General features: G+C 43.1%; 3 protein-coding genes across 6 annotated transcripts; 1 reads left to right on the forward strand and 2 right to left on the reverse strand.

Annotated features, from left to right (window-relative positions):
• Positions 1-347: 347 nt before the first annotated feature.
• On the reverse strand, positions 348-706 carry LOC117141051 (protein new-glue 3-like). Its single transcript, XM_033304338.1, has one exon. The coding sequence runs from the start codon at positions 685-687 to the stop codon at positions 403-405; it is 285 nt and encodes a 94-aa protein (XP_033160229.1). The 5' UTR covers positions 688-706; the 3' UTR covers positions 348-402.
• Positions 707-6,511: 5,805 nt separating this feature from the next.
• Positions 6,512-14,849, forward strand: LOC117140192 (mediator of RNA polymerase II transcription subunit 15). 4 transcript variants are annotated; one of them, XM_033302974.1, is made up of 4 exons: positions 6,512-6,580; positions 12,342-12,945; positions 13,022-13,173; positions 13,242-14,849. In XM_033302974.1, exons 2-4 carry the CDS (start codon positions 12,417-12,419, stop codon positions 14,142-14,144), a joined length of 1,584 nt encoding a protein of 527 aa, XP_033158865.1. In that variant the 5' UTR covers positions 6,512-6,580; positions 12,342-12,416; the 3' UTR covers positions 14,145-14,849. The 4 variants fall into 4 exon arrangements, with proteins under 4 accessions (XP_033158865.1, XP_033158862.1, XP_033158863.1 ...); XM_033302971.1 differs by lacking the exon at positions 6,512-6,580 and adding an exon at positions 11,126-11,197; XM_033302972.1 differs by lacking the exon at positions 6,512-6,580 and adding an exon at positions 11,148-11,190.
• Positions 9,400-10,026, reverse strand: LOC117140194. The gene has a single exon (XM_033302975.1). It carries the CDS (start codon positions 9,862-9,864, stop codon positions 9,541-9,543), a length of 324 nt encoding a protein of 107 aa, XP_033158866.1. The 5' UTR covers positions 9,865-10,026; the 3' UTR covers positions 9,400-9,540.
• Positions 14,850-14,943: the final 94 nt, after the last annotated feature.

Genomic DNA, 14,943 nt, shown 5'->3' on the forward strand with positions numbered 1-14,943 from the left:
AGATACTATAGTTATTTTACACGTTGCAATAATATAAGAGAAGAGAATTTCTTACGAAAATCATATCCACACTTGAGGAATCTCTAGAAACTTTGTGAGCTAGTTAAAATAGTCCTTAAGATAGGAAATTGTTTACTATCAGTTTGTTGCTTATTTTTAAAATTAGTACCAGCTGTGATGTTCATACTGCATTAAGAAATTAACGATTGGTGCATAGTATGGGTGAAGTAAATCTGAATCCAGTCCCCGTTTAAATAATAAAATATTGAATTATAAATTTTTAAATTTAATTATTAGTATATTTGCTCAATAATAAATATAGTATTCTTAATGATAAGGCAGTTGTTTTCGGAAGTCGGAGTTCATGTTAGTTGGAAGCGGGTCTGTGGGTATCTAAGATCCTTAACCGCTGCGGTTCTTCTTCCTGTGGATCGTCTTGACCTTCTTGGGGCGGTGCACCTTGCGCTTGTAGTGGATCGTGTGCTTCTTCTTGGAGGAGGAGGCATCCGTGGTGGTGGTTGTGCTGTCTGAGGAAGAGGCTGTGGTGGTGGTGGTGTCCGAGGACGAGGCGGTGGTCGTTGTGGTGGTGGCATCTGTCGTGGTCGTGGTCGTGGTACTGGCACTGGACAGGCTCACCAGGAAACAGGCGACGGTGGCCAAAAGGAGCAGAACACAGGAGTACTTCATGTTGATGTCTGGTAATTAGATATGATCAACTGATGCTAAACTGGTCTGAATCTCGCTATATTTATATCCCTTGGGTGACGTAGAAACACGAACATTTGTATATTTGTTTTAGCGTGAGAACCTTACGCATAATACCATTTGATACAGATCTTTGGCTCTGTTTAATTGGGCTAAGCAAATAATAATTTGCAAAGAACTTAGCTTACCACAAGACAGTTGTATCAACATTAAAGATATTTTGGGGACTAGAATCTGGCGCGTTGTGACGAATGTCTTTTACAGTACCTAGAATACTGGGCCTAACAAATACAATTATATAGGCTTATTATTTTAGCCTGAATTAAAATGATACGAAATTAATGGGCATAAACTTATTATTGCTGTTAATATTTTACATTATTACTTAGTTACTTGATATTTAGAACGACAGTTTTTTGAACTTTTAAATCAGTTGCAACTCTTCTTTATTTTCAATAATTCTCTGGCTCTACACAAACTTAACACAAGTCTCCTCTGTTAATAACATGATGCTGTGAAATCAATCCACTTGACTAACATAAACATGAGATAGAGTTACGTAGGGCGAGAGAGCAAGGACGAGATACATACATATAGGAAGAGAGCATATTGACAATACGGGTGTGAGTCCGAGCTCGGCACCAACCTGATGAGTGTGAGTATGAGTGGCACTGTGGATTGGTTTGTGGGCGGTTGGGTGTCTGTGGCTCGGGGAGTGTCTGCTCCACCACTGCAACTTGGAGCTTGGAGCAGTGCAGGACACACAGGCATGAGGAGCCCCCCCCCCACCCCTTAAAAACCACCGGAGAGGCGAGGGTCGTGATTGTGCCTACAGGAAGGTCCTTGCAACTGCAACAATAAACGGGGCTCAGATGCGGCAAGGCTGCTCTGCTGGCGGCGGATTGGTCGCCGGGCTTAGCGGTGTGGCTGTGAGTCCTGTGAATCCTGTGAGCCCCACCACCCACGCCCACACCCGCCGTTCGCCTCGCGGCCTGCACAAGTGCAAGGATATTGTCGCCACCGCCTGCTCTTGCACTTGCAATAAATTTTGATGGTTTTTAACAATAAAGTATTGTTATTTATGGTAATAGTAAATGCAGGACTCTTTTAGTTAAACTTTAAAACTACTTATTACAATAGAAACTAAACAAGTTACTATAAGTTATTTAAGATATTTTTTCCCTATGGAATACAATTATGAAATTTAATAGAATTTATTTTATAAGGATATTTAATATGGTACCACCATATTAAGGATAGGATATGACTTTTTTTTATAGATTTTCATCGCAGTTTTGTAAAGTTCAAATGCGCAGTCTGGCGTGGATTGTTTTTCTCAGTATCCTGCAGTTGCTGCATCCTGAACCTCCGGCAGTTCCCGTTTCGGTTTCTGTGCCTGCATCGTTGCAGCATCGCTGTTGCTGTTGTGTCTCGTTTTCGCCGGATGGATGGGCGATTGGATGGGTGGGTGCACGGGTGAGTGCTTTGGGTGGGTGGAGTTCACTGGTTGGGTATTTGCTGCCTGCCGTGTGCCACTTTGGCCATGTTCGTGGCCGTGGCCGTGGCCTCGACTCATGCGCTCGTTCTCGTTTCCCTGCAGCTTTCCCAAACACAACTCAACTCAACTCCAGCCAAGGCCAAGCCAACCGAGCCAGCAGCAGAGGACGACGTCGCCGGCGATAATGTGGCACAATGACATTGCCATTGAACTAGGTCGAGGACGTGGACGTGTTCCCTTTTGGCCACCGCCACCGCTTGTTTGGTTAATGTCTGCCTCCGTCTTCGTGGCATGTTTGCCGTGGGTGGCGGTGTTGGTGGCGCCACCATCCGGCACCCAAACCTCAATGGCCCCATCTTGCGGCGAAATGCGAATTGCGGTTTGGGGCCAGTGGCAAGTGGCAAGTGGCATGGCGATGCAGATACTGCGCTGACTTTTCAATTTATGGAGCACGCGGACTTTAGATACCACAGATTAAGGGTTGACTTAAGGAAACATCTTCTTATTTCTGTTTACAACAGTTCATTAATTAATATTAAAAAGATGAGACTTAAAAATGGTAGTTTAACAAGTAAGCATAACATTTATTAATATGTGGATTTGAATATTATATAGAATATATATATAACTATCCTTTAAGTAAGTTTATATTGAAGATAAGTACAATAATAACCGTTTTAAATAGAAACTCTATATACAAGTGGATTGTATTAACTTTAATTTAATCAACGCTTGCGAATAACTTTGAATTAAATGCCAGCTAAGATTGCAGAGGCAGTAAATGATTTCATAATCAGTTTTTCGATTCCTTTGAGGAACTCCATTCAGCATCTTGTTCGTGCAGAAAGATCCTGCAGTTGATGACATTAGACGGAATGTCCGAGTATTGCCGGAGATTAATGGAATTCTGCCAAAAATAGCGACGACAAAGACGGCTGGCAATCAATTAAAATGCATAGACTGCAGTCGGCCTAATGAATGCTTTTTCTTCGATGTCCAGACAGTTTCATCTGCAGCCGTGCCGTCCTGGGGAATTGGAAGTTTTGGTGCTGCGGACTGGTTGGAATCCGACTATTATGGATGTGTCTGCGCTTTGTCTAAGTTCTTGTTTTTGGGCAGACGCGTCGGCTTGGGGACGAGTTTTATTTATTTTAATTTAAATGAAATTTATTTTATGCACACTCGCACGCACACACAGATGCTGTTTTTTTGAGCGGCTAGTCAAAAGCTAAGGGTTGATTTTGTGCATTTATATATGCACATGGATTATGCACCCACACACGTTCGTGCCAAGCGATTTCATTTACGTGTAATTAGGGTGGACCTTCTAAATAACTAACTAGAATGCAAAATATACATTTTTATACATTTTAATTGTTAAATAGATTAAATAGATTGTAAAACGTAATTAAACTGTTTTAAATACATTTTGTATCTCACACGCACTACAGTTCAAAATGTAACATATATTACTCATACGCACTGTTGACGCAGTGCTACTTATAAAATTAATTTAATTTACCTTTATACTTTCTACAAAACTACAAAAAAAAAATGTAAATATCACACAGACTTTATTTTGGTATGTGCAAATCAGGTTCACTCTGTTGCGAATCTTCCATATAGAAAATGCAACTAAAATGTTTCACATGCAGTTTGTTTTTGCTGTTTTATGGCCTGTGTCTGGCCTGTCGCCCCAACTTCTCCACCCACCAACCAGCCCCTCAATCACCCACCGAGGGGGTGGGTCACCCGTTTGCGAATGTGGCAGACGGGAGATTGCAGTTGCAGTTGTTGCAACAACATTTGTTGTTGCTGCCTGCCTGCAGTCTGGCAAAATTTTTGCCATTTGATTGCATTTTGTTGGGCGGCGTTTTTGTGTAGAGCAGAGTTTGTTGCACTTCACCATGAAGTTAGGTGATGCAACACTCACACACGCACACACACACGAGTGCACGATGCAGAAAAACGCACCCACACACGCACACGTGCAACATAGGCCTTAGGATACTACAAAACTTCTACATACGCATTTGTCTAGGCGTACAAACTGATGCAATTGTGTGCGGCTGTGCGTTTATGTAAAAGTGTTTTTTTATTATATAAAATCTCTATACATATTTTATTATGTGTATACATAAAATTCCATTTTTTAGTTTGATTTTGCTTTCTGTCGTCTGCTAAAAATAATAACAAAATGGTCGATGAGCAAGTACAGTTGTGTGCAAAACGTCTCCTAGTGCAATTTCCTGTGTGCGAAATGCATTGCATACTTTTGGGCCATGCACAAGTAACACACATTTCGGGGTACAAGAAACTGAGGATGTTGGCCCAAAGGGGAGTTGCCCCGTAGCAAGTTGGTGCCACAAGGAACACCAAAAACACCTAGAGCATCACTACAGTCAAGCTTCTCTAAGTCATACTGTTCTCTTTCCAAGGAATTATTTCATATTAAAACAAAAACCATAAGAACAAGCATTTGCATTTTCCGAAAAAGTAGTGATTTATAAAAAAAAAATACAGTAATTCTTGAGTTTAAAGTAAAAATAACCTAAGAAATTCGCTTAGTCTAATTCATTAGTAACGAAATACTTTAAATTAAGCGAAGATTAAAGTTTAGTTAGAGACTGCAAACTCATTTGTAAAGAATCTAAGTTTAATTTACTAACAGTTAGTTTCTGTTTGAATCGTTTTGTTGAAATAGGATATATGTACTTGGGGTCATTTGGATAGTGGCCAACATGCAAGCCAACCATCTGTGTGCATCACCAAAAATTGTGGGTGTTTTTTTACGCGTGGCACACACAGTTGCCCAATGGCGGGGCATGCAGCAAGTGGCAGAGGAGCACCGGTCGTATGAGTTCTCCTCAGAAGGCCTCCTCCAGCCAATCTGCCAACTATCCCATCCACCTCCAACTCTAAACTGACTACTCCGCACACTCGGCCGACTGCCGACCGGTTTTGTTTAGAATTTTAGATTTTAGCGCGTTTTAGAATTTTATGAATGAATTTTTGGCGCTCGGCAGAGCTCCGCCTGCCTGCCGCCGGGTAATGCTCCCCTTTTTTTCCACACCACTGCAAATGGTTGGACCACTCCGAATCGTTTGGCTCGATTCACTTTTAGTTTTTGGTTAGTTTTCGGTTCCCCATTTGTTTTTTGGGGGTGTCGATGTGACCTTGCCGGGGTGTTCCGGTGTTGTTTAGATTTAGTTTCTATTGGGCTCCACTTCTGCTGGTCCGTTTTTGCAGTTGGCACAGATTGTGCATACACAAGTGTAAGGGCCTTAGACAAAAGTCGGTCCTGTGCCCGTTTTTTTTTACATAAGAATATTGATTTTATAGTAAATGTACAGATTACGACACTTTAAAAGGGCAATGGAGTTAATGTAAGTAAAATGTGTTAAATATGCGATTTGTATAATAATAATACTTTACTTAAATTGAACTTTATAAAAGCATATTTTTGGCTCCTGTTATAAATGCTTCTCGAATATTAAAAGTGTATTATTTTTTAAATACTGCATATTGCAGTATTAAAGTTGAAGCTACCAAATCCAACCAAACAGTCGTCGTTCTACAAAAAATGTATTAAAATGAATCATTGTTTTTCCAACAATTAATAAATAATTTCATTATTATTATTGTACGCTGTAGACAAAAGAAAGATTCGGCCTAAGCTTCTTTGGCTGCCGTCTATAAAATTTCCATATTCATATATCTACATCTGTATGAATATAATATATTAAATAAATAGAAGCAATATTTCAATACCTTTACATAAAAATTATTTCTTCGTGGTGATTTAAGATATGGCATTGTGTAAACATGCCTCTATGGGAAGAAAGATTGTGCACTCACCGTTGAGAAAAATAAATCAATTTCAGAATTTAATTGCTTGTATGCAGATAGGCAAAGAAATTCATGTATACATATATCATCCTAACTAAAGTTTAACACAACCCATACCCATCAGCAAAACGAACCAAATGCAGTTATTTGAAGACCGCCCTTAAAGCTAAACAAAGAGTGCTTTTTGTGCACATTCATATAAATCACATAAACACATAAGAGCACTTATGTAAATTCTTATGTACTGCAGTATTTTAGTAGGTTTTGTTAGATTTGATGCAGGCAAAAATGCCTATTAAAAATGCGTTTGAAAAAAACTGTTGCATACCTGACGGCGAGCGCTCAAATTAACTAACGGGACACTGAAAGTTGCAATGAGAGAATGTGCACTAAAGAGAGAGAGAGAGAGACGAATTTCAGAGAGCACAGCATCCTAGTGTGAGAGAGAAACCCGAAAGGTGCCGAAGTTAACCAAAGTGAGATGAGTAGTGACGAAAGGGAGGAAACAAGGGGATTTCAGCACTAGATGTAAGGTTATAAAAACGGGGGGGCAGAGATGAGGGGAGCATTCGGCACTAAGCCGGCGAGAGAACAAATACAAAAGCGAAAGCGAGTAGCCGGCATAGGTGCCCGTGTATGTGTTCGAGAGAGGGAGGAGTGTTATTCCTGTGTCTGTGCGGGTGTGTATGTGCACATACATATATTCACACTGATGTGTGTGTCGCCGTTGTCGGCAATTTAAAGAGTAAATAATTGTCTGCCGCCGGCAAACATTTGACCAAACTGCTAGTCCACCGAATGTGCCACGGTATTGGTATGGCTTGCTACTTTCGGCATCTGTATTGGTGCCGAGTATCGGCTCTTCGTCACCAAACTCTACACAATTTTAGGCGCCGGACGAACGCACTTTCAATCAGTTAACTTTATAACGTCAGCGCCGACACTACGTTATCCGGTTCAATCGCATCAAATCGAAACAAATTGAATCAAATCCGGCATTACGCCCCCGGAAAATACAAATTTTGCACTTGTATTCGTTGCCGCGCTGCGATTTCCGCGTCGCGTTGTTACTTTCACGCGACCAATCAACGTCAACAAAATCGCGTGAAATCGTGTGTCTGCTGAGTGTTTTGCAACCTGTATTTAGCATGTTCCTAGCGTGCTTTTTAGCCAAAGAGCCGGCAAATGTGAATAAAGCGCTGAGCAACTGAAAAACTGTGAGTACATAGCACTTTTCGTACGTGCAAATCATTTAAGGGAAATTAATCCAGCAATTGGTCATTTTGTGTAGCACCAAAGTTTAGTTTATTAAATGACTCGTGGCGAATCCCCATTGGTGTACACTCTGCAAAAAACTATTGGGAGAGAAACTATTAATACAAGAAGTTCAGAAGTAGGGTGTCTAGACTATCAGATACCCTATATACACTTAAGATTTATAATCTTAACCTTCCTGCTTAGAAAACATTTATTAACAATAAATTATGTTTGCAGATAATACTGCATATTAAGCCAAAACTTTTTGATGACTGATTAATTACTCCCTTATAAATCCCTTAAATATTTTAAAAACCTTAAAATGCTTTTAAAAAAATATAAACATAAATCGAAAGCCATAGATTCAATATCATGTCTGTAGTTTGTTTATCTTCGACTGAATATAAGTGTATAAAAAGAATAAAGGAATTTAAATTTTTTTAAGAATTAAGAAGTTAATAAAAAAGGATTATTTTAAAGTTTCTCTGTTCAAAATATATTTTTTTCCCAAACACATAACCATTTTGTTGGATATATTCCACTTTCGAAAGTCTGACGAACTTCTTAAATCAGGAAACGCACTTTCGTCAGAATGCCGGCTACTTAATGCGCCACGCAAACGGGCAATAAATCAGCATTTAATGTGCCTGCATCGAAATGCGGAGTCAGCCGACATAACGTCATCGACATCATATGACCGCGTTTCCGAATTTCCCCGAATCTTGTGTACGTGCATTGTGTGTCGGCCCCGGCCCCGAAATACGAAATACGGAATACGGAATGGAATACAGAATGCACGGCGCAGCACAGACGACGGGTCATGGCCACGGCCACGGCCACGAATATGGCATTTCGGCGACTCCGGTTGCGGGGATACAACAACGGCTCCGGCTGCAAACTCCCGGCTCTGCCGTGCGTCGCAGTTTCACTTTCACGGCGCAAACACAGCTGCGAGGGTGGCGGAGATCTGGGCCGTGGGAGTTACGGGTGTTTGGCGGGCGCGACTTGCACTCAGCCTCACAGTTCGTCTTTCCCAAAACGGCGGGTGCACAGCCACGGACACGGACACGGACACGGATACGGATGCGAATACGAATACGGACACGGTTACGGCCCACTCGAACTGCCAGTGACAATGGCCCACAGTGGGAAGAAACACATTTTTACTGGACTAAACTAAACTTTTTACTATCTTGCTAGTTGCTAAACGATATTTTATAGTGAGATCCATCACATTTATTAGAACACTCTGCGTATGCGCAATTTTATCAAGTATACGCCGCGTTAAATACTAAAATGGCATACGAATATATTTTTATCCTTTAACATTTGATAGAATTTAAAAGAAACGCTATTCACTCATAAAATTTATTAACATTTTATGGTTCACCGGCTTGAGAATAAACGCTCTACGTATGCGCAATATTATCAAGTATACGCCGCGTTGTATACTAAAAAGTATCCAAAAAGTAGGCAATCATTTTTTAATTTATCATTCAATGGAATTTTAGAAGGAATGTTTCGAGACTGAACTGCAAAATATAAATATTTTTAAGCTTCGTTTAAGAGTACTTCATATTTAAAAATATTTAAACGCTGTTGAGCGACATTGTCTGCCACTTGTAACACATTCTGCGTTATAAGAATGGAAATGTTGACTGTTTGACCGGCAGGATGCGTCGACTTGCTGCATGTTCGCTTGCCGCAATACCGCAATACCACCGCCATAACGACCACGACGACGATGATGATGGTGATGGTGATGGTGATGCAATGCCTGAATGCCGGAAAGGCGTCGAAGTGCCCACGCACACAATGCCCACACCCATCCACCCATGCACATCCACATGCGCATCAGCGAGTTGCACTAGCCGAGCACATCCGCATCGCATCCACCACCACCCCACATTTTCCAGTCGCCTCTTGCCGCCGACACTCTTACTCTCCGATTCAGAAATGTGCGAGTTCTCGGCGCTTACTCGCCACCGATTGCAGCATAGCACACTGCGAAAAATATTTTCAGAAACAGTTAACTGAAATATATTATGAGGCGTATATGGAAGTAAATTTAAATATTCCTAGTTGTTTTATTGAAATTATTAATACCCAACAAGTATTGTATTTGAGTTTTAAATGATAATTCGAAGTTTTATAGATTGCTGTAGCTTATATCTGACATATCTTCGAAAATGGTTAGCTAGCATTTGTTCGCCGTGTAGGACTGAGTGCAGTTACCTCTGCTTTTGGGTTTGGGAGATGTTCGGGAGTACGAGTGGGAGTGACAGTGTCTCCGGGTCTGGGAAAGCCGGCCTTCTGTGGTAGGCTGTGGCAGGCTGATTGCCGGGGGCATCGCATCGCAACGCTACGTCATCTACATCGCCATCGCCATCGCCATCGTCATCGCCATCGCCATCGCCACCGCCACCGTGTCGGGATTCGTGTGCGTGGCCTGATTTCGTCGATTGGCCTTGTGCGGGTTTCAGTGTCAGGAGCGCAGCATCTTTGTTTTGGTTGCACTTGTTGTTGCTGCGGCTGCTGCTCGACTTGGCCTGCATATATGCAAATCACGCATACACGCACACACACACGAATTGCAGTCCTCGGAGCAGGAGGTCCTCCATGCGGGAGCAGGTCCTTTATGTCTGGAGCACGGTGAAGTGGGCATTTGTGCGCCCTTGGTGTGTTAGATGGCCAAGTAAACAGAGTTCAAAACTGGGTTGGAAGTGATGCCAGTTGAAACGCTTTAATTTTTTGTAAGCCACTTTTATTTGGAGTCTTAGACAATTGTTAACCTTATTAGCAACGCTAATGGTCGCTATTAGTAATAGTTATTTCTACTAATGCGATCAGTGTTGCAATGAATGTATACCTGCTAATATCTTGTGTTTCGTTAGTCGGATTAGTTTTAGGTGGAAGAAGATATCAGAATGGTGAAATGTTAATCCCCAGCAGAATTGAGCTACAATCCTAACTATCTTATAAATTCCCAGAAAATCTCTATCAAGTTGTGGGCGTAGATTGTGAGGAAAATGAGTCAGTTAGTTGCATGATTATTAAATGCCCGAGTGGACAAGAGTGTCCGACGGCAAATTTCTGCTATAATCCCAAGTGCGTTTGCCGCAAAGGATTTCGGCGACTCAATGGAGTCTGTGTACCAAAACACGATTCTCTGCATCTCAACAAGGATACTTTGGAGGCGGCTCTTCTGGAAATGCCCTATAGGGAGCTCTAATGCTGAATAAACTATAAGCTAATAGAAATTATTATTCTATTTGAATTCGCACACGATCAAAAAACATATTGCCATAAGAAAACTTCTACTGATTTGGTTTTATTAACTAAGGTTTGCTTATGTCACAAAATATATCAGATTTTAAGTAACTAATTTAAAACATTTTTATATATTATTAAAAATTAACTAATATGACAATATCAATTCAATGAAATACAGTATCCGTATCTGACAACAGATTCATCCAACAGATACGTTACGCCAATATCCTTGCAAAGTGGCCAATAGAGTGTGTTTTTATTCCAGCCACTTTGCGAGAGTCCCAACTGTTGGCTCTCGCTGTTTATTCTCGCTCCGCTCTCTTCCGCACACGAGCGTAGTTAGACCAACTAATGCCAAATGGGTGGGATCCGACTGTGGGACTGGAGCGGGGTGGGGTGGTGCTTGGAGCTCTATTGTGGCCGTGTGCCGGCTGCGAAAAACCCGAGTGCCGAGTCTATATGTCTCGTGGCGGAGAGAAAAGTCGGAATACTATATCGCCGGGTCGGCGGCAGTCAGTTGTGAAGCTACGCCACATGCCGCCAGGTGGCTCCGTTCGTGGATGCGGCGGGTGTTATTCGCATGTGCATGTGCATGTGCACCTCAGACGGTGAGCGGTACGGAAAATGATACAGCCCCCCCGCCCCAGCCTCCACACACGGAAAAGAGCGCCCGAAAACCCCATCCGGAATACCACACAATACATACTTTTTTTTTTTGGCCGTACTTTTCGCCGCGGAGGAGGTGACCTCCAGAATGGGCTGGCAATGCAATTGGCTGCACTTTTCCTTTGTCAGCCCGCCTTGCGTTTTATTGTGTCACGGGTTCGCGCGCAGATGGGCAAAAATAAACGACGACGGTGTTTTCCCAAGTGAAAGTCTGCTGTTTAACAAGCCGGCGAGAACTGCACTTTGTTATTATTATTACAATTATAATTATGAACGCAACGAGAACTAAGTTATATGCGTGTGTGCTCAATTAGAAACGGCACTAATTTGCGTGCTGAGTGAAAATCGATATGGCGCAGCCTTTGGCTTTTGGCACTTGCGAGTCAGTTTAGAATGTCCCACACTGCGTATGCGTTACATTGTCGTGTTGATTTCCATATCGCGTCGCTTACTTATCACTTTTCAATACGCGAATCCCACGCACTAACGGTTTAGGTCAGCCCTAACCTAATCTTAATGTACCGACACACTAAATCGCTATATAGTGGGTCGACATCGACGAAATCCCCGCTAAAATTCCAGCCCCCTTCGATTTTTATTGCTCCCACCACGGCGCCTCCCTCCCTATGTCTCTCTCGCTCTCGCTCTCATACAGCGCGCAGGATTCGCGCTCTTTTTTTATCGTCACCTCCACGAATGCAAAGTGGGCGGTGGGTGGCAGTTTAGACGGCGGTGTGCGTGTGTGTGTGAGTGAGTGAGTCCTCCGGTTCGGCAAGTCAGCTAAAATAACAACAACTGCAGCGCTGTTTTCACTTTCCATTCAAAAGCCTTCTAAGCTTAAATTGTGCTGCAGTTTTTAGCAACCTTTGGTTTGTCTATTTTCGAAAAATCGACGGATTAATGGATTGTTCTTTGGTTGCCTAGTGTTGGTTAGACTCGTTTGTTTACATAGATATATAAGATTGACTGAAAGCGATTTACATTTAGATACATTTACATTTAAGATAGTTTTTAGTTGGTATATTTAAACATTTTATTTTAAGCAGTAAAAAATCTGCTTAAAACTAACCCAACTTTAAATATCTCATTCTAGTAGCCTGATTCTACGCGCACAAGATCCCATTAAGTTCCCCTGGAATCCCCTGATTAGCTTAGTAACGAACGCACAATGAACTTCACCCCGTTTGGCAACACCTTTCCCGGAAACATACCCGGCCTGCCGCAATTCACGACGAGCACAGCTCCGCTGGTTTCCACCGTTACTGCCGCCGTGACGGATGTGACAGTGACGGGCACCAATAATCCGCAGCAGCAACAGCAGCAGGATGCTGCCGGCAGCAGTAATCGCTACCAGCAGCAACAGCAGCAGCAGCAGGTAACGCATTTTGGCCAGGCCACTATGACTGCGGGCCAGGGCAGCAGTGGCAACAAGTTCCGTGGCGGCCAGGAGGATGCACTCCAGGGTGACAAGTACAATGGCCACTTGGTGGCTTCATCCCAGCAGCAGCAGCAGCAACAGCAGCAGACGCAATATGCAACTGTTGCGTATGCAAGTGCAACAGCGACGAGTGCTGCAGCGGATGCCCTGCAGGCGGGAACTTCCGGCCAGCAGCAGCAGCAGCAGATGCAGCAGCAACAGGTCACCGCACCGCAGGAACTTACCCAAGATCTGTGCAACGCCATCCTCCAGCAGCAAGGTGAGAGACAAATTGATTGAATTGCTTAGCAGCTAGATGAGATGTTAATTGATTAAACAAATGAAATCCTTTGCAGTACTCCAGAATACCTCGTGGCAAACTCTGACGCCGGGCACCACGGTGGCCGACTACCTCTCGCATCTTCCAGCCAACACGCTGCCCCTGTCGCTGCATCACTTCCTCAAGTATTCCGCGGAGACGATAAAGAAGGAGAACCAACAGAATGTGGTAAGTCACTGTAGATTATTATATTTAGGATGTGGAATAATAAGTGCATGGCTAACACTCATTTTCAGGTGCTGCAGGTGCAGGCGGGACCAGCCATTGGGATCAACACCCTGGGCACGACAACCATAAGTATACCTCAGCAGGCAGAGCAGCTGACGCTGCAACCGCAGCAGCAGGCGACGTTGCAGGTGCAGACGCAGGCGGCGGTCACGGCGACGGCGTCGACGGCGACAGCGACGACGGCCGGTGGATCCGCCGCCACTTCCGGCAAGAAGAAGAAGCGCAAAAAGCGTAGCAAGGACCGGAAGACGAAGCTGCGACCCGGCGAGATTCGCCTGGGCACAGCACTCGACGGCAGTCCGCTGTACATGTGTCCCGAATGCCATGTGGCGTATCCGGAACCGGAACTGCTCGAAGTGCATCTGGTGGGCCATAACCTGGAGAAGCGCTATGTCTGCGACATCTGCCAGGCGTCGCTGAAGCGCAAAGATCACCTCACCCGCCACAAACAGTCGCACAATCCGGAAAGACCCTACATCTGCACCGTGTGCCTGAAGGCCTTCAAGCGGAAGGAGCAACTGAGCCTGCACTTCGTCATCCATTCCGGCGAGAAGCGCCACCAGTGCGGCGAGTGCGGCAAGGGTTTCTACCGTAAGGATCATCTGCGCAAACACACCCGCTCCCATATCGCCCGCCGGGTCAAGGCCGAGCTGAATAGCCATGTGCGGCGTGAGAATGGTACCAGTATGTTGCAACCCGTAGTCACGGAGGCAACAACGGCGGCGCTGCAACATGCCAACCAGCTGGCCAGCGCACAGCAGCAGTTGCAGCAGCAGCAACAGCAGCAGCAGCAGCAACAACAGCAACAGCAGCAACAACATCACATTGTGATCACCCAACAGCAAGCGACTCCGCAGCAGCAACAGCAGACTTCGCAGCAGCAGCAGCAACAGCAGCAAATGATAAATTAGCCAAATGATTTTTGTAAAGTCAGTTAAAGCGAAATTCAATTTAGTCTCATCTGAGTCCTCAAGGACTCGGCTGCTCAAAAAAAACTAACAAATAACTCTCTCGGTCCACACAATTTAATTGACTCTCACAAATCGGATAATACAAACTGGAGGATGTTAGCTAATGTCTTCGAGGATTCTCTCTAGGGATCTCTAGGGAATTCTCAACGTTGTACAACTTTAATCGTAAGCTCGCGATGGAATAATGATGGGAACCTTCCACAAACGAAAGTACATTCACTGGGATAGAACTACATTCGATAGGATCTTTTAAAATTTAGCTTAATTAAATCTGAATTCCAATAGTTTTAGTTCCCAAGCAACTTAAGCTATTTATTTTAAAGAGTTATTGATTTAAACTTTATTGCTGATCTCAAATGTGTAACTCACACACACACAAGCCAATTTATAAACTATTAGTTTAGTTAAATAAACTTTTTACACCACGATTTCCTTTATATTTATAAGCAATAATTAAATATGAATCCCAGTGAGGTTGTCCGCCCCAAAACACTCCGTACTTTAGTTTAAGACAAATGTGCAAAGGAATAATAATTTTATACGCAATGTATTTTAGTGAAATGTATTTTTCTACAATTAGAATCAATGTTGTATGGTATGGTATGTATGTCGTCCATATGTACATACACTTGAACACTGTTCACTGGCAGCGAACTATATATTTATATATATATACTATGTAAACAAATGCAATTTAGATTTACACATACTTGTAGGAACAAATCTAAAATTGTGAATG

Source organism: Drosophila mauritiana, chromosome 3L, assembly GCF_004382145.1.
Source record: "Drosophila mauritiana strain mau12 chromosome 3L, ASM438214v1, whole genome shotgun sequence".
NCBI classification, from domain to species: domain Eukaryota; kingdom Metazoa; phylum Arthropoda; class Insecta; order Diptera; family Drosophilidae; genus Drosophila; species Drosophila mauritiana.